This window comes from Pelophylax lessonae (genome assembly GCF_965119305.1).
Source record: "Pelophylax lessonae genome assembly, chromosome: 6".
Taxonomy (NCBI): Eukaryota; Metazoa; Chordata; class Amphibia; order Anura; family Ranidae; genus Pelophylax; species Pelophylax lessonae.
The window spans coordinates 41,001,661-41,024,455 of NC_138773.1; the positions used below are offsets into that span (position 1 = coordinate 41,001,661).

Sequence of the window (22,795 nt, forward strand, 5' to 3'; positions counted from 1 at the left end):
GCCTGAAAAATGTACAGGAATTTTGGTATAACACTCATTTTGATTATATTGCACCTTCCCATCCATGAATGCATTCCTCCTCTCCACCTTAGCAGTAGTAGTTTTATAGATTTTAGTAAGGGAATAAAGTTCAGATTAAACAATTGCGATATATTTGGTGTGATCGATGTCCCCAAGTATTTAAGGGCTGTCTTAGTCCAGTTCAATTTAAAATTTGCCCTTAACTGTTGTTGGAGTGTCCCTGGAAGTACTATTCCCATTGTTTCGGATTTAATGAAATTTATCTTCATATTAGATTGAGTTCCGTATCTCTCCAGCTCGTATAACAAGTTGGGGAGTGATATAATTGGATTCGTGATCGAGAATAGGACGTCGTCGGCATACGCTGATATTTTATACTGATCCTTTCCCACGCTGATGCCCGAAATATCCGAGTTAATTCGGATTCTGCACAGGAAGGGTTCCAGTGATACTACAAACAGGAGCGGGGACAGGGGGCACCCCTGTCTCGTTCCGTTTGTAATTAAAAACTCTGTAGATAAAATTCCGTTTACCCTCACTTTTGCAGAAGGGACTGAATAGCTCTGTGTTATCCATTTTAACATTTTCTCCCCTATCCCTATATAGCGAAGGACCGTGAACATATACTCCCACCTGACCCTATCGAACGCTTTCTCTGCGTCAGTATTAAGCAGGACTGTTGGTATTTTATTTTGGTGTGTTATATGTAGTAAGCTCAATAGCTTGGTCGTGTTGTCCCTTGCCTCTCGGGTTGGGACAAATCCGACCTGGTCCAAATGGATCAACTTTGTCAGGTATTTCTGTAGTCTGACTGCCAAAATCTTTGTGAAAATTTTAAAGTCAGTGTTCAACAGGGAAATTGGTCTGTAACTTTTGCACGAGGTAGGGTCTTTCCCTTCCTTAGGGATTACCGATATATGTGCATGTATGGTTTCTTTAGGGATTCTATTCTCTGCCCCCCAGGCGTTGAACATATCCCTCATAAATTCCTTCAGGTGTGGCATTAACTTCTTGTAGTAATGAATAGTAAACCCGTCAGGTCCAGGTGCCTTCCCTACTCTAATATTTTTTATAGTTTCCATTATCTCCGCAGATGTTATAGGGGACTCGAGTATTTTACTCTCCTCTTCTGACAACTGAGGCATTTGTGAGGTATATACATATTCCTCCATCTGCGTTTGTGAGGCTGTTTGGGTTTTTAAGTTATATATGTTTCATAATATTTTTTAAATTCTTGAGTTATCTGTTTGGGGTATACAAGTTTCTGTCCTGCGTCTGTTACTATATGTGGAACATATGTTGTCAGATTTTGATCTTTGAGTGATTTTGCTAATAGCTTCCCACATTTATCCCCTGCTTCATAGAAAATCCTTTTAGTTTTCTGGATTGCTGCTTTAGCTCTAAAGGATAAGAGTTCATTAATGTCTCTCCTTATTTTCAAGAGCTCATCCTTTCCCTCCGCTGATGGTGCATGTTTATGTTTTGCTTCTGTTTTATAAAGAGCTTGAAATAGATGATCTAATTGTTTAGTTCGCTGTTTTTTGATCCTGGCCCCATGTTTTATAAGAATTCCTCGTATAACTGCTTTGTGTGTTTCCCATATTATCCCTGGATCTGAGTCTGCAGTGGTGTTAGTTAAAAAAAAAAAGACTATCTCTGACTCGACCTCTGCCATAGTCTCCTTATCTTGTAAAAGACTTTCATTCAGTCTCCAGGTTGTTTCTCTCCTTTCTCTTTTGTTTGGTAACTCATAAACTAATGTAATTGGGGCATGGTCTGACCAAGTCACTGAGCCTATCGTTATGTCTTTTATAGCGTGTAATTGACTGTGTGGGATTAAGAAATAATCTATGCGGGAGTATTGTTGATGCAAAGAGGAATCAGTGCTAAATATTATGCACTGAAATCAATAAGTGGGTAATTGGCGCTGCCTATAGTGAATATGATTAAATGTAAATTTCAATAAATGTATATAAATGTGAATATCAGTGCATATATCCGACTTGATATCATAAAAATAGCATATATATAATAAAATTATTATAAGATCCACATTTAAACATTAGGAATAATAAAAATACTGGGTACAAACGTGTGATGAAAAATATATAAAAATCAATATAAAATCAGTTGAAAGTGACAAGTGACCATTGGTGATAAAAAATGCTAAAAATACTGAGTGCAATGGTGTAACTGTATCCAAATATAAAGTGACCAGTGACTAGAAAGTGCAGTATAAGAAAAAAATATATATAAAAATATAAATATATTACCAGTGAAAGAGTATCAGGTAAAGTGCAATGAAATATAATAGGGATGATCGATGGTTATACAATCAACTATATAGTAGTTGGCTAAAAAACTGATAACTTGATAGCCAGTACCAATAAAATTAATACAATCACAGTTGAAGACGGTGAAATAAAGTGTGATAAGTGCAAATTGTGCAGAAAGATTGTGCAAAAAAAAAGCAATAAATAATTTGGTAACTGGCTGAAGTGATAATCCAGGTAGCCAAATAAGTGTAAATAGGAAATAGTCCCAGAGAATTAGTCCAAATCCAGAGAGAATTGGTAAGTAGATGAAAATCAAGGTGACCCCGTGGTGGGTAACTGGTGAGGTAAGGGGAAATCCCACTAATAAGTAGCCTACTAACCAGATATACCCACCCCACACAGGGGTATAGAGCGGGTATTAAGATGTAGGTGGAAATCCTTTATCTTAGCTCCTAACTTCCTTCCAGATAGGGGGGGTAGTGTTGGAGGCCGTCCCTGGGGGTCCCGGGTGTCACCAAAGGAGGTACAATATTAGGTATGGTGTCCGTAAGGGAAATATAAGTAACTCGTCCGTGGGATCATATAGGGCAAAAGAAAAAGGCCAAATAGTGTGATACCGTAAGGTTTATTCAATTGATCAAACAATAAAAGGTGGGTACTCACAAACAAACAAGGAATACGAGCGTGTAAGCGGCGTCCCGGAACGCAATGCGTTCCACCAGTAAGCCGGAGCCGGAAGTGATGGCGCTGTACGCGTTTCGTCATCAGACGTCTTCTGCAGCATGGAGTCCATGCAAATGATTGCTTGCAATGAAAATATAAAGAAAAAAAAAATTAAGATCCGCCGTGCAATTCCTTCTCAATGCAAAAAACCAATAGTGTGCCACCTCGATGTGCTCCCCCCCACCAGGAATATTCTCACCTGGGGTAATGTGATCACTGCGATTAAGCGTGATCCAAACCAACGTTTTAGCCCACTGTTGGCTATATCCAACTTCTCCAACTTCCTTCTAGGCTCCTCTCATTACGGATTGTAGTATCCCGATATATTGATTGAAAGATAAGAAAAGCCAATAGTGCCTATACCCTTTTAAAAATTGCATTTTATTAAAAAATCACAGGGTACTCACTCTTTACAGGTGCTTGCAGCGCACCAAACCAACACAAGCCTTCACAATCCAAAGATACATCATTTTTGGGGCACTCCAATGTAAACAGCAGCCTCACAAACAGACCTAGCCTCCAGCTCCACGTTGGTTCCCAGGTGTCAGCACCGTCCTGGCCCCTCCCCTACGCGTATCGACACAGGGTCACGTGTCTTCCTCAGGGGGAATTTTTCCGGCATTTTACTAAATACAAAATACAATTGTACATGTTTTTCTTTCATTGTGAATAGGGTATGGGGGGGGGGGTGGGTTATAACACCTGTAAGTTTTTTTTTTTCACCATCTGTGTCCCATTTATGGAAATGCCCCTTTACTTCCTCCATAGCCAAAACAGGAACTACAAAGTGAAAGAATCCCTGGTTGTCACCAGAACTACTGAACCGTTGAGTAAAAATTCCCCTCTATTATTGGCCCAAAATTTGGGATTTTCTTTTACTTTCAGTTTTACAGGACAAATAGTGAGGGAGAATCTCCATTAGGAGGACAGACAGCAATAAGAACCTAATAGCCTAATTGGCGTTCTAATCTCTCTCCACTCTTTCCAAAAAAAAAAAAAAAAAGTTTTTCCTTTAGTTACACTTTAAGAAAATTGCTGTTTATGTTATAAATGTATAACTTCATGTATAACTATATATTTTATTATCTACAGGTTGGGCATTGAAGCTGTCTGCCCAGCAATCCATGATGGGGAGAAATGTGAACATTCTCTGCTCCTTTACAGTCAAGAACCCTCCCATTGATCGCAAATATCTTTCAATAATTTGGTACTTCCAGGGAAAGGAAATATTACGTGTTCAGAATACTGCAGTGAAATCTACAGATCCTCGCATATCCTATACAAGCCAGGCAGAAAAGGGAATCGCTGATCTGTCTATATCAAACATCAATATAACAGATGGAGGGATCTACAAATGCTCCACAGAGTACAGGTCAGAGAGGGAAGAGAAGGAGATCCGACTAGATGTACAAGGTACGCAGTTTAATATAATCTGAAAACTGTTACTTTTTTGGCAGATACATCTTAAAGTTTTATTAAATAAATATTGCCCAGCTCCAGCCCAAACTTGAATTTATTGTGTATAGCCAGTGCTGTATTTTGGCCTAGGCCAACAAGGCCCAGGCCTAGGGCAGCACTTTGCAAGGGGGCAGCAAAAAAGCCACCCCCCCCTTCACCTGAGACTCTATTGGCCACTGGTTGCTAGAGCCACCTCTCTCACCCCTTCCTCTCTTTCTCACCCCCCCCCTTCTCTCTCTCTCTCACCCCTCTTTCTCTCTCTCATCCCCCCCTCTCTCTCATCCTCTCATCCCCCTCTCTCTCATCCACCCCCTCTCTCTCTCTCACCCCCCTCTCTCATCCCCCCTCTCTCTCTCTCTCTCATCCCCCCTTTCTCTCTCACCCCCGCTCTCTCTCACCCCTCCCGCTCTCTCCCTCCCTCTCACCCCCCCTCTTATGAGATCTCAGGGGTTCATGCTGGGACTTGTAGTCCTTAAATTTTGGAGGGAGTCACATCCGTCTAAAAGGAAGGAGTGGGGCAAATTTACATGGGGGGGGGGGGGGGGGTTGCGCCCATTCTTAGTTTTGCCTAGGGCAGCACAAAACCAAAATTCACCACTGTGTATAGCAGAAGGTAAGGTTAGAACCTCCATCATGGTTTTATTGTTGTCCCCTATTAGGAGGATCAACCTTCCCTTCCTGTCTTAAAGCGGACCTTCAGTCATTGTTTCATCTTTCCATCTATTAAATCCTCTGCCCTTGTTGTTTTCACTTTGGATTGTAAAACATATTTTTTTCTGCGAGAAAGGGTCCTTTCACACGAATGATCCAATCAGATCCCCCTGTCAGTTTTTTAGGCGGATCTGATCGGATCCTCCATGCATCCCTATGGGGCAGTGGATGTCAGCGGTGACATGTCCACTGACACCTGCTGCCATCCGCATCCGATCCTGTCCCTGAAATCCGGACGGATGGAAACCCTGTTTTCCAGGGGATCGGATCGGATGGGATCAGATGAGAGCGGACAGGCGGTACCCATAGAGCGAATTCCCCATAGAGAGCAGCGGGGCTCTGACACCTCCCTCTCTGCACACGGAGCTGTCATCCGCTTGCTTAGCGGGGATCGGCGGATCGATCCCCGCTGTGCAGAGAACGGTCCGCAACGGAATGCGGACCGTGTGAAAGGAGCCTAAGTACCTCATCCGCTGACATCCGCAATGCCATAGACTTACATTATGTCCGCATATCATCCGCAAACGGATGGGATGATATGCGGGCATACGGAGCGGATGACACAAATGTCATCCGCTCCGTGAAAAAAAAAAAAGTCTTGCAGCAGACAAAAGCAGCGGAGCGGCCGTCTGAAAGAGCCCTTACAGTGTAAATTTGCTGTCCCCTCAAAATAACTCAACACACAGCCATTAATGTCTAAACCACTGGCAACAAAAGTCAGTACACCCCTAAAGAAAAATGTCCAAATTGGGCCCAATTAGCCATTTTCCTTCTCCGGTGTCATGTGACTCGTTAGTGTTACAAGGTCTCAGGTGTGAATGGGGAGCAGGTGTGTTAAGGGGACAGTAAATTTACACTGTTATACAAGCTGTACACTCACTACTTTACATTGTAGCAAAGTGTCATTTCTTCAGTGTTGTCACATGATAAGATAGAATAAAATATTTACAGAAATGTGAGGGGTCTACTCACTTTTGTGAGATACTGTATTTGTGTGTGTTGTGTGTGTGTGTGTATATGTGTATGTGTGCTTTTGTGTGTCTGTGTAAATCCAGGAAGTGAACAGTCAGCAGCTTCAGCTGCCCACAGTTAAAATGGCTGCAGCCAAGCCTAGTGGAGGGAGATTACTGCAGCATATTTGGAAAGTACGATCACAGTATTTATAAAAAAAATATGCAAAGTGGTTGCAGAATGGCAAATATGTTTTTATTACAAATTATGTGAGCAGACTGCAGTGCCTCTTTAATGATGGAAGGACGATGTTCAGTTTAGGCCTGGGCCTCTGGGCTTCAATGACCTCTGGTCTGGAAAAGGGTTATTTCTCATGTGCAACAGATAATGAATACTGATGTCTGACTTGTAAACCAGGAACACCACTTTTTGATCTATATTATCCACTTTCTGTCTTTAGAGTAGAACTAAAGGCAAACATTTGTCTCCATTGGGGAGATTTCCATTTACTTCCTGTCCCGTAGCCAAAACAGGAAATTCAAGGTGAGGGAATTCAGAGTTTTTTACAAGGGTCACAAGCACTGGTGTCCCTATTGAAAGATGTCCCCGATAATCCTTTTCTTGTGACAAAGTTTGGATTTTAATTCATTTTCACTCTTCGGTATAGCAATAAACAGGACAAATAGAGAGGGTAAATCTCCCTAAGGCCCCTTTCACACAAAGGGTTAGATCAGGTACACCTGTTAGTTTTTGAGGCCAGCCTTATTGGACCCTCCATTCACCCCTATGTACTAGCGGGTGTAAAGGGACTTGTGTCTGTTTACACTAGTGATGTACCGAAATTTCAGCAACCGAAATTTTCGGACGAAAATGGGCTTATTCCATTTTGGCCGAAAATGGGTTAAAGATGCCGACATTAAAGATGGCCGCCGCGGCGCAGCGCAGGTTTCAAAAGACCTGCCTCTGGCCGGCGGCCCGCCTCCCGGTGATGTCACTACTACTACGATCTGTGCATGAATGAACTAACACACTGGGCCGGAGGGTGGGCGAGCGGCCGCTAATAGCTGTAACTAAGTGAGCGCTTCACTTCCCTATCAGGCGGGTATCTCCTCTGACAGGGAAGTGAAGCGCTCACATAGTTATAGCTATTAGCGGCCGCTCACCCACCCTCCGGCCCAGTGTGTTAGTTCATTCATGCACAGATCGTAGTAGTAGTGACATCACAGGAAGGTGGGCTGCCGGCCAGAGGCGCGTCTTTTGAAAGGAGGGACACCGGAGGAGCAGAGTGAGAGTAAGGAGATTGCATCCTTGGGATGGGGAGGGACGCTGAGGCAGGGGGGGGGGGAAGCTGAGGCGAGCTTACAATTGGTATTAGTATTATGCAGCATGAGGGGGTTAATGTATTGCCACTGCTGGTCACTGATGCATTAGTGACCGACCAGTGGCAGTTAATTAACCCCTTTGTGCTGCATTAGTGCAACCAGTATCAGTGCAACCAGTGTTAATTGACACTGATACTGGTTGCACTAATGCAGCACAAAGGGGTTAATTAACTGCCACTGGTCGGTCACTAATGCATCAGTGACCAGCAGTGACAATATATTAACCCCCCTCATGCTGCATAATACAAATACCATTGGTAATTAAATTAACCCCTTGCCAACCCGTCAAAGTACATATACTGCAACAGGGTGGCAGCTACAGGTGTACGTCGCTGCCTGTTTTTGGTGTATGCCCCTCTTCTATCTATTTTAAAATTTTTTGGGGGAAAAAGTCATTTTCGGTTTTCGGTTTTCAGCTAAGAGCATCCTGCATTTTCGGTTTTGGCCCAGAATTTTCATTTCGGTGCATCCCTAGTTTACACTAACCTACCTCCAATCCGATCCAGTCCACTAAAATAAAATAAATGGAAGGCGATCTGCCACCCTCCATCTAGGTGGATTGGATCAGAGGGTAGATAGGTGAAAGCAGACAGCGGGGTCCATTCACACCCGACTGCCCATAGAGCAGAGGGGGCTCTGTCCATGTCCCACTGTAGAAACTTAGCGGACATGGACCTGTCATCCGCCGTTCTGCTCCAATCAGCAGGGGATCAGCAGACAGATCTAAACAGGGACTTTGGGCGGGACTAGGACGCTGGACATCACCGCGCATGCTCGATTCATGCTCGCGGCTTGGTTGATGACAGCCGTAGGTGAAGAGCATATGGTTAACTAAGACACACCCTGGGACCCCTAGTGTCGGGTAGACACTTATCAAATGTGAGTTTTATCTTTATCTTTTAAAAAACGGATGAAATTGTTCACAAAATTACGCCATGTGAATTCTTTCCTACCAATACATGATGTATCCCTACTTGCCCCTATAAGGATGTCTGCATCTGGTGAGTCAGTTTGGGGTGATTGGTGGAAACAGCACTTAGGGTGTTTTTTTGGCACGTACTTTTCACAGAAGATTTTTTGCACTTTCCTGCACTTTGTTGGATTTCTTTTTGGGACTTTTAGGAATATCAATAAATGGACATTGTTTATGATTCATTTTGTGGACTTTTTGTAACACTTATTTATCTCACTGATTTTTTACACTGATATGAAATGTTTTGTTTTTTATATATTGGTATTTTTACGTGCGCTGATTTTAGGACTCGTTGAATAGATCTAAACAGAGCCTGCCCTATGTGAAAAATACCTAAAAGAGGCACAGACAGCAGTTAAAACCTAACAGATGTTCTATTCTTTTCCACTCTATCCAAATCTAAAAAAAAAAAATAAAGAAATGCCTTTAGTTATATAATAAGTTAATCCTGTGCTAAAAAAAATACCAAAATGTATAGTCACACAGGTAATTTATCTGATCACCATGAAATGCGTTAAAGCAGATGTTAATTGTTCAAGAAGAAAATGGAAGGTGTGAAAGTTTGAGAAACCTCCCTGATCTATTTCAATAATCCAATTATCGTTGTTTCACGTGGTCTGGGATGGCTTCTGGATGAGAGGTGAAACGCCTTTGACATTACAGAATAAGTCCAGTTGAATGTGAAGAACTATTACTATTTACACCATGACCGGGATAAATAAGAACAACCAAGACAGCACATAAGAAAATGGCTTTTAGAATTAGTACAGGGCTGATTTAGCCCCCGTTCACACTAAGGCGACCTGTGAGGCGACCTGGTCGCCTCACAGGTCACCGCAGGTCGCCTCCCATAGGGAAGCTGCGGACCCGTTCTAATAGGAGCGACACAAGTCGCTCCAACTTAGAAAAAGGGTCCGGAGCTTCTTTGGGGCGACCAGGAGGCGACCGCCATAGACTTCAATGTTATGAAGTCCGTGGCGGCTGCTCCGAGGTCGCGGCGCACTGCTCGCACCGCGATCTCGGAGGTCACCCCGGGAAGTAGCGTCGCGTGTATGTGAACCGGCGCTTAGGGCTACCCATATTTTAACCTCCAAAAACCTGTTTTGTGTTATGCCTATTACATACGATGAGAAAATTGGATGAAAAATACCACTTTAGAAGTGATCATCCGATAATCTGATCCTTAGTACACAGCTTTCGAGAGTCAATCATGACAGTTCATGGGAAATTATTCGAAGGGACAAACACACATTGTTTTCTCGTATGATACCAGAACAACCGATCTTCGTTTAATCAGTTCAGTATTCGTCTGAAAAAACATTACAACATATTACATCACTTCGGAAGTTGTATTGTGCCATACAAAAATTTTTGTAACTTTAGTAACCTATTGGTTTTTAATATGAGACTAACATGCATAAAAAAAATAAAAAAGGAACGACCATTCGTCTGATATTCTTATCGTGTATGAGGCTTTAGTCTCAACCATCTCGTGTTTTACTCTGAATATTTGTTCCTTGTTGGTCTTTATAATAACTATTCTTTCTAGGAGCTGACCTGTCTCTGGTTGACAGAATTAAATTCTACGCTTGAGTTACAACTTGCTACCTAACTGTTATTATGGGCAAAACTAAACTCAGTAATAAAGGAGAATGCAATGTACAGATCTACATGTGCAGAAGAGGACACAGTTGGGGTTGGCTTACTAAAGGAAAATAGACTGTGCATGCAAATGCGTTTGTTCCAAAACGTAGTAAATGAGGTGAAGCTTCACTTTGAAAACAATACCCAATCACATGCAAGGAAAACAAAAAAAAAACTAAATTTTTGCTTGCACGTGGTTGGGTGATGGAAGTCAACAGAGCTTCTCCTCAATTAGTAAGCTCTGGAGCAATTGCATTTGAAAGGTGCACGGTCTATTTGCCTTTAGTAAACCAACCCCAGTGTATCAGTGCTGAAAGTGACACCATCACTATTGGGTCTAAACTAAAGGAAATCCACCCTGTAAATGGAAATGCTCTATACTTACCTTTCTGATGGCCCATGCTTTAAAACACTCTACTGCGTTGCTTATCCCCAGAATGTATTGGGTGGGTGGAATATCTGTTACCTCACTATACACCACCACTTCTCTCCACCTGTAGCTATTCAGGAGCCACCAAGAGAAATGAAAGCACATAATGGGTGAGTTGGTGTTGCACTCTCTCAGAAGTGTCAGGTACCGTTTTTTTCCCGAAAATAAGCCCTACCCCAAAAATAAGCCCAAGCGTGATTTACAGGGAGGGCTGCAACATAAGCCCCAGTCAGAAAAAAAGCCCTAGTAAAGTCCTTGTAAAAATATATAGTGTCCAGTGTGTCTCCTTTTGTAACTTTTGTGTTTAAAATACCTATTTACAGCACTGCTGTGCGCTCACGTGGCCCGCTGGAGATCTTCTCATTTCCTCCCAGCTGACATCAGTGGTCCCTCCCTCTGCAGTGCTCGGAGCAGGGCTGACGTCAGCGGGGATCTCTGCCCTTCCCGCGGCAGTGCTTGAAGTGGGGAAGAAGAGTTCCGGTGGATCACGTGCACGCCCAGCGGTGCTGCAAAAAAGGTATTTTCCACAATAAAGTTACAAAAAGAGACACACTGGACATTAAATAATCTTCTTACAAAACGGATTACATATTTTTACAATGACTTTAACTAAGGGTCCTTTTTGGGATTAACGATGTCATGATGACTCCTGAGCTGACAGGGGGAGAGAGGGAGAGAAGATAGGAGGCATAGATAAGACATCCCCTGAAAATAAGTCCTAGTCTGTTTTTTGTAGCCAAAATTAATATAAGACCCGGTCTTATTTTTGTGGAAACACAGTACTTGTAGCAACCAGTGGTGCAGTTTTAACACAGGGTGTAGTTACTTTTGTTTAGACTCCATAGTAAAAGTTTGACTTTAGGCCCATACACACGTAGCGATTGTCGGCCGTAAATATTCGGCCAACGTCCGATCGGCCGATTGTCGGCTTGTTAGTATGATGCTTCCGACAACCGACTGCGACTTTTCGGCCGAACAGAATCTGGTGTGCAGGCTTTAAAATTTTTGTTGGCCAACACCAGAACGGCCGATTGTTCCTCAGTCAGTACAGAATTCGGCCGACAAACAGCAGATGAGCAAGACTGGGCATGCTCAGAGAAGAAAAAACACACGGAAAGTTAACCATCACATGACATCACTTCTGCAGTCGGCTGTTGTTGGCCGAAAAAATTTGTGTGCAGTCTTTAGCACTTTTCAACCGACAGGACAGCACCGGACAAAAGACGGCCAATCGTTAGGCCGACAATCACTGTGTGTACGGGGCTTTAAACCTGCGTATACACACACACACAAACCCACACATATAAAGAATTATTACTGTCCATAGAAGGATTTTGGTCAATTTATTACAATTTATAGGATAACATGATGTATATGTTTCAGCTCCTCCACAGATCAACATTACAGACAATGTCGTTGTAAAAAATAAAGAGAGTTCCCTGCACAGTGTCATCTCTGGTTTCTACCCGGTGGATATCGACATTAAATGGCTCCGGGATGGAAAGATATTGGACAAAGTTATCATGGAGAAACCTCAGAGAGACCCGGATGGGACGTACAGTGTGAGGAGCTCGGTAACAATAACACCCACTGAGGAGGACAGAGAGCGGATCTTCTCCTGCAGAGTCCAACACGAGTCTCTTCCTGCACCTCTCCAGGAAGACTTCCAGCTGGTATATGGAGGTAATGTACTCTTTATTTATAAAGTTCTCATAAAATGCACAGGACTGAGCAAAAGGGTTTAAAGTAGGGATCGACCGATATTGGTTTTCCGTTGCCGATACCAATATTTTGGCCATCCGATATCGGTATGGGCCGATATTTTGTACATCCTTTGTCAGGGTCTGAGACTTGTCTTCTCCTCCCCCAACCATTAGGTGGTGATGCTCATGTAAGGGTAAAATTATGTCACATAGCATAATTCAATTTACAAATGTTATTGAATATGCCACTCACATATGTACAAAAGATATAAGCAATTCCACATTAGCAGATCTGCTGGCAGATCGGTATCTCTCACCCACTTGCCGTAAGTGATATCTGGGTGATACCGCTCCGTTCGACATCCACTCAATACTGCTCTGTCTCTCACCCGCTCCATCTCCCACCCACCCGATACCAATCCGACTCTCACCCACTTGCCATAAGTGACAAACGGGGGATACCGCTCCGCCCGGCATACGATCTCGGAGGTCACGTGGTCATGCTGGGCGTGATGTATGTGAGTGGCATATTCAATAACATTTGTAAACGGAATTATGCTATGTAACATAATTTTACCCTTACATGAGCAATATTTGGAATATCGGCCAGTTCCGGGGCTGATACAAATATATCGGCAAAAGTCAATATCGGCCCTCGAAATATCAACCTTGCCGATAATCGGTCGATCCCTAGCTTAAAGCCCCTCTGGCAGGAAATGAATCATGTATCACCCTCCCGCAGTACATCTACTGTGGACCGGCAGCACAGCCAGGCTAGGCGACATACCCACACATCAAAGCCTTTCTTCTGGTAGAGCAAAATTTCCCAATGACCAATTGTACATTGGAAAAAAGAAGGGGGCTTAGTGGGACTTTGATGGTATCATACTCAATTCATATAAGACTAGATAGATATAAAAATCAAAAATAATTTATTAAGTTTATCCTTTTAAAAGTCAAAAACTATTTTGACAATTGACATAATATTATCAAACATACAAAAAACATGTAGACAACAATACACTTCTAATCATTGATACATTTAGTGACTTTCCACAAATATCATTGATAAGATTCTCCTTATTGAGGTGCGAGTTTTGAGGTGCCTCCACTGGAATTCTAGCCCGACATGTTTCGCAAAAGATTATTGCTTCCTCAGGGACAAACAGAATTCAATAAAGATTATCATCTATGGAAATATCAAATACAAATAATTAGTATTGCATATGGTGTGGTAACCCTGAAAATAAATAGGCAAATATAGTTATCCCATATTTACCCCTCCCCCACCCATACACATCCCCGAAAGCATGGTCAACTGATGTTATTAGGTGGCTATTGATGTGACATAGCTGGTCTCCCCGGCGAGTACGGGGGCTTCCTTTTATAGTTTACCAAATGGTTCGATGTTTTAAAATTGTTTTATATTCTAGGTTATTTTAGCGAAAAAACATTGCATATATATCTACCAAACGGTTAGTCACTCAGTGATTATCAGCGAGTACAAATGGAGATGGAAGTGGAAGCAGCAAATTTGCAAAGAATGCGGTTCAAACTGAAATAATAGTATGAAACAGCATATTTATAATTTTACTATTTAAGCTCTAATAACAAGCAAGTAATCACAGAAAACGCCAAATGTAATCCAATATAATTACCTCAAATTATTTGTAAAGGCTGAATATGCTGTTATAAATCCCTATTTGTAATGCTGTTTGATAAGGATATATACCCAATAGGGGCGGAGGGTAGCCCCCTGTAGCACTTCCAGCTTTTAGCTTTTTTAGGCCAACAGCGTATCGAACATTCTTAGGGAAAGCATGAAAAGATAAAGAAGGGAAAGCCATTAGCGTCTATCAGACCATATTGGTATAGATTTGCATTGTTCCTGTGGAAGTATTTACCTGTATTGCTGCACCATCTCGAGTTCCATCTCCTATCTGCCGCCATTGCGGCTTTGCACTGACTTTAAGAAGCCCCAACCCGGAAGTCATCATCACACATGGCGGTGACTCACTTCCGGATCCGGTCCTCGAGTGGGCATGCGTCATTGCGGCGCATGCTCACTGCTAAATGTGGAGCTCCACAAAACTGTGGGCTCCCGGAAGCTGCAAGGAAAATTTATGTCTCGCCCGCCTGCCCAAGGACCGCACACTCGCCAGGGGAGATCGCGCCACATCGCCATCTAGTGACCATTCTCGGGAATGACCAGGGCCGGTACCTAGTTGCAAACAGGGATAACGTTGCCATATCTCAAAGGTGTCCCACGACATCACAATACTGCAAAAAATATCGAGCTATGTTATATGTTAACATCCAAGTAATTACATAATAAACATGTAACATTATGTACAAATGAAAAGAAAAAGAATTAAGGTTTTTGTTTATTGGATTGTATGCAAAATATATAACTAATATAATACATTGTTTGACTTATTTAAAATCAAAGCATCCTCAATGGGAAATTAGATGCCTGATGATTTTATCTAAATTTTCAAGGGAAAATCAAAGAACAATTCCCTTAATTTGGGTGTATAAAAACCGCTATTACTGACCGAGATACACTGAGGCTCCCAGGCCAAGGACCAAAGGAACATGCCTGGCGGGTATGCAGAGCTATTTTTCTTTATACAGTTGTGTTTATGCTAGATGGACTGTAAGCTATTCACAGTATTTATTAAGGGGTGTGTGTTCCCCCAATAGTTATTTATTCTCATAAAAAGGGTTTGTATGTAAGCACCTCATTGATACCAGGAGGTATTGTGGCATTAAGAAATTCAATCCAATAGGTCTCTCTCTGAAGTATTCGTTTATCCCAGTTACCCCCTCGGGGGTCCTGGGGAATAACTTCTAAAACAAAAAAGCTAACCACTGAATTGTTATATTTATGGTGCAATGCTATATGGCGTGTAACCGTGGTTTGTATTTTCCCACCTTCAGAGTAATACAGATGATCGCCAATTCTCTGGTTGAATTGGCGTATTGTTTTTCCCACATAATAAGCATGTAATACCCTGTGTATTGCAATCGGCGTAGCTTTTGGCTCGGTGCCAGCTGCCATTGGGTAGGGAAACTCCTCTTCCCTCTCGAACCCATGGGCAGCGGGCACATGTACCACATCTATAGGTTCCTTTTAGGTTGTTACCGATAGGTCCAATTTGATTATAATGACTCCTGACTAAACTGTCACGTATAGAAGGTGCTCGTCTAAAGACGATTTCCGGGTAGGTTTTTACATATTTGGCCAGAGTATAGTATTTGACGTAACTTTTTTTCATGTGTTGAATAACGAGTGATTAGCTTTACAGTTTTCATTTCTTTTTTAGCTGATGTATTATATATCAAATCCGTTCTAGAACGGGCTTTAGCTTTGTTGTAAGCTTTTCTTAAAGAAGTTGGACTATATCCCCTTTCTAGCAGCCTATCACGTAAACTGTCAGCTTGGTTTTTGAAATTGGAATCAGATGAGCAGTTTCTTCGCAAACGAAGAAACTGGGCATATGGTATACTTTTTACAAGGGGGGCGGGGTGGGCACTTGCTGCGCACAAGATGGTATTGCCTGCGCTCGGCTTCCTATATAGATCAGTCTCAATTTCACCTGTAGGTGAAATGCAAATTTGGATGTCTAGAAATGAGATACTCTCAGAGCTTATCGTGTTAGTGAATTTTAAATTAAATTCATTGATATCTAAAGCTAGAAGAAATTTCTCCAGATCAGATTTAGGGCCTGTCCATATAATTAACAAATCGTCTATGAAACGATACCAGCATAAAATATGTGGGTGCCATTGTTCCATAGCGTCGCTAGATAAGATTTGCCTTTCCCAGCCACCCAGATATAGGTTGGCATATGAAGGTACGCAGCAAGTGCCCATAGCCACCCCCTGTATTTGTAAATAGAACTGCTCCAAAAAAGTAAAGTAGTTCCTAGTAAGAATAAACCGAAGTAGTTTTAGGACAAAGTCCATTTGTGGCCATGTATTGTGATCCTGCTCACGTAGAAAGGATTCAATCGTCCGGATGCCCCGCTCGTGTGGGATACTAGAGTACAGCGCCTCTATATCCACCGCCACGAGCAGGGCATCCGGAGGGACTTGAATCCACTCCAAGTGGCGGAGTAAATCTGAAGTATCTCGTATATAAGACGGAAGTCCCAAAACATGGGGCATAAGTATCGAATCTACATAGCGGCTGGCATGTTCCCGCCAGAGATTCGATCCCTGAGACTATAGGCCTTCCTGGGGGGTCAACTATACTTTTATGAATTTTCGGTATTGTATAGAACGTGGGCGTTCTAGGATATTTGGGCAATAGATAATCCATAGTATTTTTGTTGATAATGCCCCCCAGGAAGGCCTCAGTTATCAGGATCCGGAATTCACCGGCAAAATCTAGAATCCTAGATGATTCAATTGGTGTGTACCATTCATTGTTAGACAACACTTTGAGGCACATTGCCTCATATTGTTGTCTTGACATTAGCACAATATTACCTCCTTTATCAGAAGGTTTGATTATCAAATCCTTCTCCCTTTGTAATTCACATAGAGCTTGGTTCTGTTCTGGAGTTAGATTGCTTTCAAAAGGTTGCCAATTTGTGGTTTTTAATTCCTGAACCACAGATTGAACAAAAGACCAAATTTGTGGATTTGTCGTTAAATCCGGGAATTTTTGAGATTTGGGTTTTAATTCCATGGGGGCTGGATTCTTAATTATTGTTGGGCCTCCAGATTGTGTATTGATTTTTGGGTCAATGAGTGCTTTGCAAATTTGCTGCTTCCACTTCCATCTCCATTTGTACTCGCTGATAATCACTGAGTGACTAACCGTTTGGTAGATATATATGCAATGTTTTTTCGCTAAAATAACCTAGAATATAAAACAATTTTAAAACATCGAACCATTTGGTAAACTATAAAAGGAAGCCCCCGTACTCGCCGGGGAGACCAGCTATGTCACATCAATAGCCACCTAATAACATCAGTTGACCATGCTTTCGGGGATGTGCATGGGTGGGGGAGGGGTAAATATGGGATAACTATATTTGCCTATTTATTTTCAGGGTTACCACACCATATGCAATACTAATTATTTGTATTTGAAATTTCCATAGATGATAATCTTTATTGAATTCTATTTGTCCCTGAGGAAGCAATAATCTTTTGCGAAACATGTCGGGCTAGAATTCCAGTGGAGGCACCTCAAACCTCGCACCTCAATAAGGAGAATCTTATCAATGATATTTGTGGAAAGTCACTAAATGTATCAATGATTAGAAGTGTATTGTTGTCTACATGCTTTTTGTATGTTTGATAATATTATGTCAATTGTCAAAATAGTTTTTGACTTTTAAAAGGATAAACTTAATAAATTATTTTTGATTTTTATATCTATCTAGTCTATGAATTGAGTATGATACCATCAAAGTCCCACTAAGCCCCCTTCTTTTTTCCAATGTACAATTGGTCATTGGGAAATTTTGCTCTATATGTTAACCGGGATGGAGGTATCAAACTAACAATTTTTCTAAACACAACCTCTTGATAGCCTTTCTTCTGGTATTGGGATGCACATGCCTGCCCCCTGCTGAGCCCTGCTGTAATTGGACACAGCACAAGTTTGTCAGCAGATTTCAGCTAATAATTTTGGCTGAAACTTGCTGATCAGTTGTGGCCAATCACAGCACAGAGTTCTGTGTGAGTATCTATTTACTCTGTGTCACATTATCTTTCACATTATAGAAAAAAATTGGGCTAACTTTACTGTTTTCTTTTTTTTTATTTTCAAAAAAGTTAATTTTTCCCAAAAAAATTGCGTGTGTAAGACCGCTGCGCAAATACGGTATAATAAAAAATATTGCAACAATCTCCAATTAAGAGCCCATTCAGACTAGTGCGACTTGTCAGGCGACTTATCAGCCTGACAAGTCGCGGTAGGTCGCGGTCCATTGTGTAGTACAGGACCCGTTCTAATAGGAGCGACACAAGTCGCTCCGACTTAGAAAAAGGGTCCTGTACTACTTCGGGGCGACCTGGGAGCGACTTGCATAGACTTCCATTATGTGAAGTCTCTGCAAGTCGCGCCAAAGTCGCGGTGCACGCGACTTCACAGGTCACCCCCCAAAGTCGGATCGCCTCAGTGTGAACCGGCTCTTATTCTCTAGGGCAGTGTTGGCGAACCTTGGCACCCCAGATGTTTTGGAACTAAATTTCCCATGATGCTCAACTACAGTGCAGAGTGCATAAGCATCATGGGAAATGTAGTTCCAAAACATCTGGGGTGCCAAGGTTCGCCAACACTGCTCTAGGGTCTCTGCTAAGTAATTTTAACTTGTAAACAACAAGTGTCAGAAAAAGGCCCAGTCCAGAAGTGGTTAAACTAGTTAAAATGTTTTAAACATTATTATTTCAATTTTTATTTAATATTGAACACTTGCAGCCAACCGGTGGAGTTGTCAGCAATCAGTAGAAGCTGTGTAGGAGACTCCACTGCAATTGTACTAAAAATAGCCCTAAACGGCAGGGGCCCCTTCCCTTCTTCCCATCCCCCATTCTACTAGCAGTGACTAAACTTCCAAACCCATCTCTTCACTCTGATCGCCATATAAAACATACAAGCGGTTACTGACTTTCTGATCAGAGCACTCAGCACATTTTGTATACTTTGCATACTGAGCATCTAGAAATGCCCCATAATAAACATATATTTGTTAAGGCTCCGTTCACATGTAGGCGTTTTGGGGCGTTTTTGGGGAGTTTTTCTGCTCTAGGATCAGCTCTCAAAACACCTAACAAGACAAATCCTATTCATTTCAATGGCCCCTGTTCACATCTGAGCGTTTTGACATTTTAAGCAAAACGCCCAACGCTCAAAAAAAGGACATGAGCTTCTTTTTGGGCAGATTACAGGCGTTTTTATTTTTTTACATTGGTCACTTGTCAACCTAAAAATGCCTGCACAAAAACGCCTGTAAAAACGCCTGTAAATAGCAACGCCAAGATGTGAACGTAGCCTAAATAATGATTTGATACAAATAAGTAGACCATAATATGAAACATCCGCTGATGACTATAATAAAAAGAAAAAAAAGACGGGCTAAAATCATTACCATTCAAAGTGATAGTAAACCCTCAGGATTGATTTAGAAAATTATTCAATTCTGTAGTACTGACGGCCAATCTTATTTCTTCAGACCCTTAAGGGCTCTTTCACACAGGCGGGCCGTTCAGATCCGTCTGTCCGTTTTTTTGGCGGATCTGAACGGTCCCCCCATGCATCCCTATGGGGGCATCGGATGTCAGCGGAGACATGTCCGCTGACATCCGATCCAATCCGTCAAATCTTGATGGCGGATTGGATGGGATTGGATGAGAACGGACCGACGGTCCGTTCCCATCCGATTTCCCCCATAGAGATGTATGGGCAACTGACCGCCGTGTCTCCACACACAGCGCGGAGACACAACTGTCATCCTCCTGCTCAGCGGGGGATCGGCGGATCGATCCCCCGCTGAGAAAAACTGACTCCGTCCAACGGACGGAGTGTGTGAAAGGGGCCTAAAATGCCAGGACAGTACAAATATCCCCAGATGACCCCTTTTTGGAAAGTAGACAGCCTGAGGCATTTAGTAAGAGGCATAGCGAGTTTTTTTAAATTGTATTTTTTTTAACAATTTTTTGTAAAATTAAGAAATTCAATAATTTTTTTTTTTTTTCACATTTTGTTTTCTTACATACTGTCACCAGTGCAGTAGAGCATCATCATATGACTGGTGTGGCAGTGATCAATAATACTGACTAGTGACAGTATGTTGAAAAAAAAAACATTTTCTTTTTTTATTAAATTTTGTTAACATTTTGTTTCCTTTTTTTTTTTTTTTTACTATTGTTTTTACATTTTTTGATATGACCATTGTCACCAGGACAAAAAGTAATAGGAGATCAAAAAATTTAGAGTTGCCACCTGCAGAAATTGAGGAGAAATCGTGCAACGAGAACACTCATTCCAGTGACAACTGTCTAGGAGAGTTAAAAGATATCCTCTCATTTCCTGGTGCATCAGTGGGACAGGAAGTGAAGGGAAATTCCCCCAGTGGGATTTTAGCCCTCCTCTACTCTATCCCAAAAGTAAAAAAGTTCTAGATTAAAGGCCCGTACACACAAGAAAATCTGTAGGGAAAATTCGTCCGACGACCGATCTGCCGATTTTCGGATTGTTAGTATGGTGCTTTCGGCAGCCAACTCCGACTTTTCAGCTGAGAAAATCCTGATGTGCAGGCTATAAAATTTTTGTTGTCCGTAATACAACATCCGATTTTCGTCTCATTAGTACACGGAAAAAAATCTTAAGAGCAAGACTAGGCATGCTCAGAGAGGAAAGAACACATACAAAGCAATCCAACACATGACATCACTTCTGAAGTAGAATTCTGTTGTACGGGAAAATTCGTATGAAAATAACCTCTTCACTTTCCACATCAGACTAGCATGCCACAAAAAACGGACGACAGATCGTTCGATAATCTGATCGTGTGTACGGGGCTTTAGATATACTCTAATAGTAGCTGCCGAAAGGCCTGGTTTAGAGCTCTTTCAGACAGGCAGCACTGTTTACTTCTCTCTAAAAATGCATCCTCTGGCATAGCAATGGCTAGCAGGCACCAAGGAGGATGCCTGTTTTCATGGATTGTGGTGGGGCAGGTGGGGGGTGTAGGTTAAACTGCGACTCAGCCACAGGTTTTTACCCCCACCATCCCCCGGGCACAAGTGGGAAAGAGTCCTTACTTGTAGTTACAACATATGCTCCAAAACAGAATTTGAAATGATGAACCACCATTTTCTAGCAGATACGTAGCTGTACTAATTTATTTGGCTTCTAAAATAAAAAATAGGCAATAGTATATAAAGTACACAAGAAGAAAGCATTGGAATGACATACATGCCTTTTTTATTGCAGTTATCCCATCCATTCACATCACTTCCCAAGCGTTCAAATTGAATGTTCAGAAGAACTTGGCGTGCAAAGCTTATGGGTTTTACCCAGATTTCATCACTGTGAATTGGTACTTGAATGACACCCTGGTGGAGAAAGCAAAGACTCGGAGGATCAGTAGCTCAGCTGTGGAATCCGTGTACCCCTTCACTCCGACAGAGCAGAACTGGGGCATGGAGCTGAGATGTGTGGTGGAACATGGTACCTTAATCACCCCTCATATGGAGAAACTGCTGGTACAAGCCACAGGTGAGAGACACCCAATTTAACAGAGGTATTCTAGAATAAACATTAAAATATATAACTCACAAAGCATGGCCTCTCTAGACTCCTGGTGCCCAACCTGGAGCCCTTTGGCCCATTGTCCGTGGCCCTCAGAGCCCCTGCAGACACCGATCTGTGTTTCTCTATCGCCCTGTTATAAGAGTGATTTCTACTAGTCCTATGTAATATGTCTCTGGTCTTTGACTCTCTCCTGAAGCTTTTCCCCAGTCTCCAACAACTGCTCTAGGACATTCCCAGTCTCTGACAGTCTCCTGCAGCATGTCCACAGTCTCTGACCATCTTTTGTATCAGGTCTGCCATCTCTAAACATATTCTGTACTATATCCTAACCATCTCTGTATCATATCTACAGTCTATTACCATCTCTTGTATCCTGTCTGCAGTCTCTTACCATCTCTTGTATCCTGTCTGCAGTCTCTGACCATCTCTTGTATCATGTCTGCAGTCTCTGACCATCTCTTGTATCCTGTCTGCAGTCTCTTACCATCTCTTGTATCCTGTCTGCAGTCTCTGACCATCTCTTGTATCATGTCTGCAGTCTCTTACCATCTCTTGTATCCTGTCTGCAGTCTCTGACTATCTCTTGTATCATGTCTGCAGTCTCTGACCATCTCTTGTATCATGTCTGCAGTCTCTGACCATCTCTTGTATCCTGTCTGCAGTCTCTGACCATCTCTTGTATCCTGTCTACAGTCTCTGACCATCTCTTGTATCCTGTCTGCAGTCTCTGACCATCTCCCGTACCATATCTGCATTTGAGGCACACCATATCAAGATAGTTGACCACCATTGCTCTGGACTGTATCATAGGGAATTGGGTGGACATGGTGGTTATGTTGCACTAATAGTCAATGCCTGAGGTGACATGTAATACAATATGGCACTTTGTATAGTTTTATAACAGGGTCTCCAAACTTTTTCCATACAAGGGCCACATCTTATATTTTAAAAATATCTGCAGGCCAATAAAAAAAAAAAACTGTTTTATAAATGAAAGGGGTTCTAAAGGCTCAAGGTTTTTAGGTAAAAAAAACCTTCTGTGTGCAGTGGCTCCCCCAGCCCCCCTATTACTTACCTGAGCTCCCTCCAGCAATCCAGCAATGTGCACGAGAGCTGAACTTCTCCCGGGTCTCTCATTCCTCGTTCAAGAAAGCAGCAGAACCCATTGGTTCATGCTACTGTCAATTACAGCCAGTGAACCAATGAGGAGAGAGTGGGGGGGGGAGCCACTGCTCTGTGTGTCTTA

The 22,795-nt window shown here is 42.2% G+C and overlaps 2 protein-coding genes across 2 annotated transcripts in view; both read left to right on the plus strand.

The window, feature by feature from the left end:
* LOC309558547 (uncharacterized protein) overlaps window positions 1-22,795 on the plus strand; it is a gene marked incomplete at its 3' end in the record, with an annotated part of 303,007 nt that overhangs the window by 183,663 nt on the left and 96,549 nt on the right. The gene's annotated exons all lie outside the window — the stretch shown is intronic.
* Window positions 1-22,795, plus strand: part of LOC309557670 (natural cytotoxicity triggering receptor 3 ligand 1-like) — a gene marked incomplete at its 3' end in the record, with an annotated part of 67,933 nt that overhangs the window by 16,647 nt on the left and 28,491 nt on the right. Inside the window, exons 2-4 of the mRNA XM_082260457.1 lie at window positions 4,113-4,433; window positions 11,953-12,252; window positions 21,229-21,513. Coding sequence (XP_082116583.1) covers window positions 4,113-4,433; window positions 11,953-12,252; window positions 21,229-21,513 — 906 coding nt within the window. The remainder of the gene's footprint in view (window positions 1-4,112; window positions 4,434-11,952; window positions 12,253-21,228; window positions 21,514-22,795) is intronic.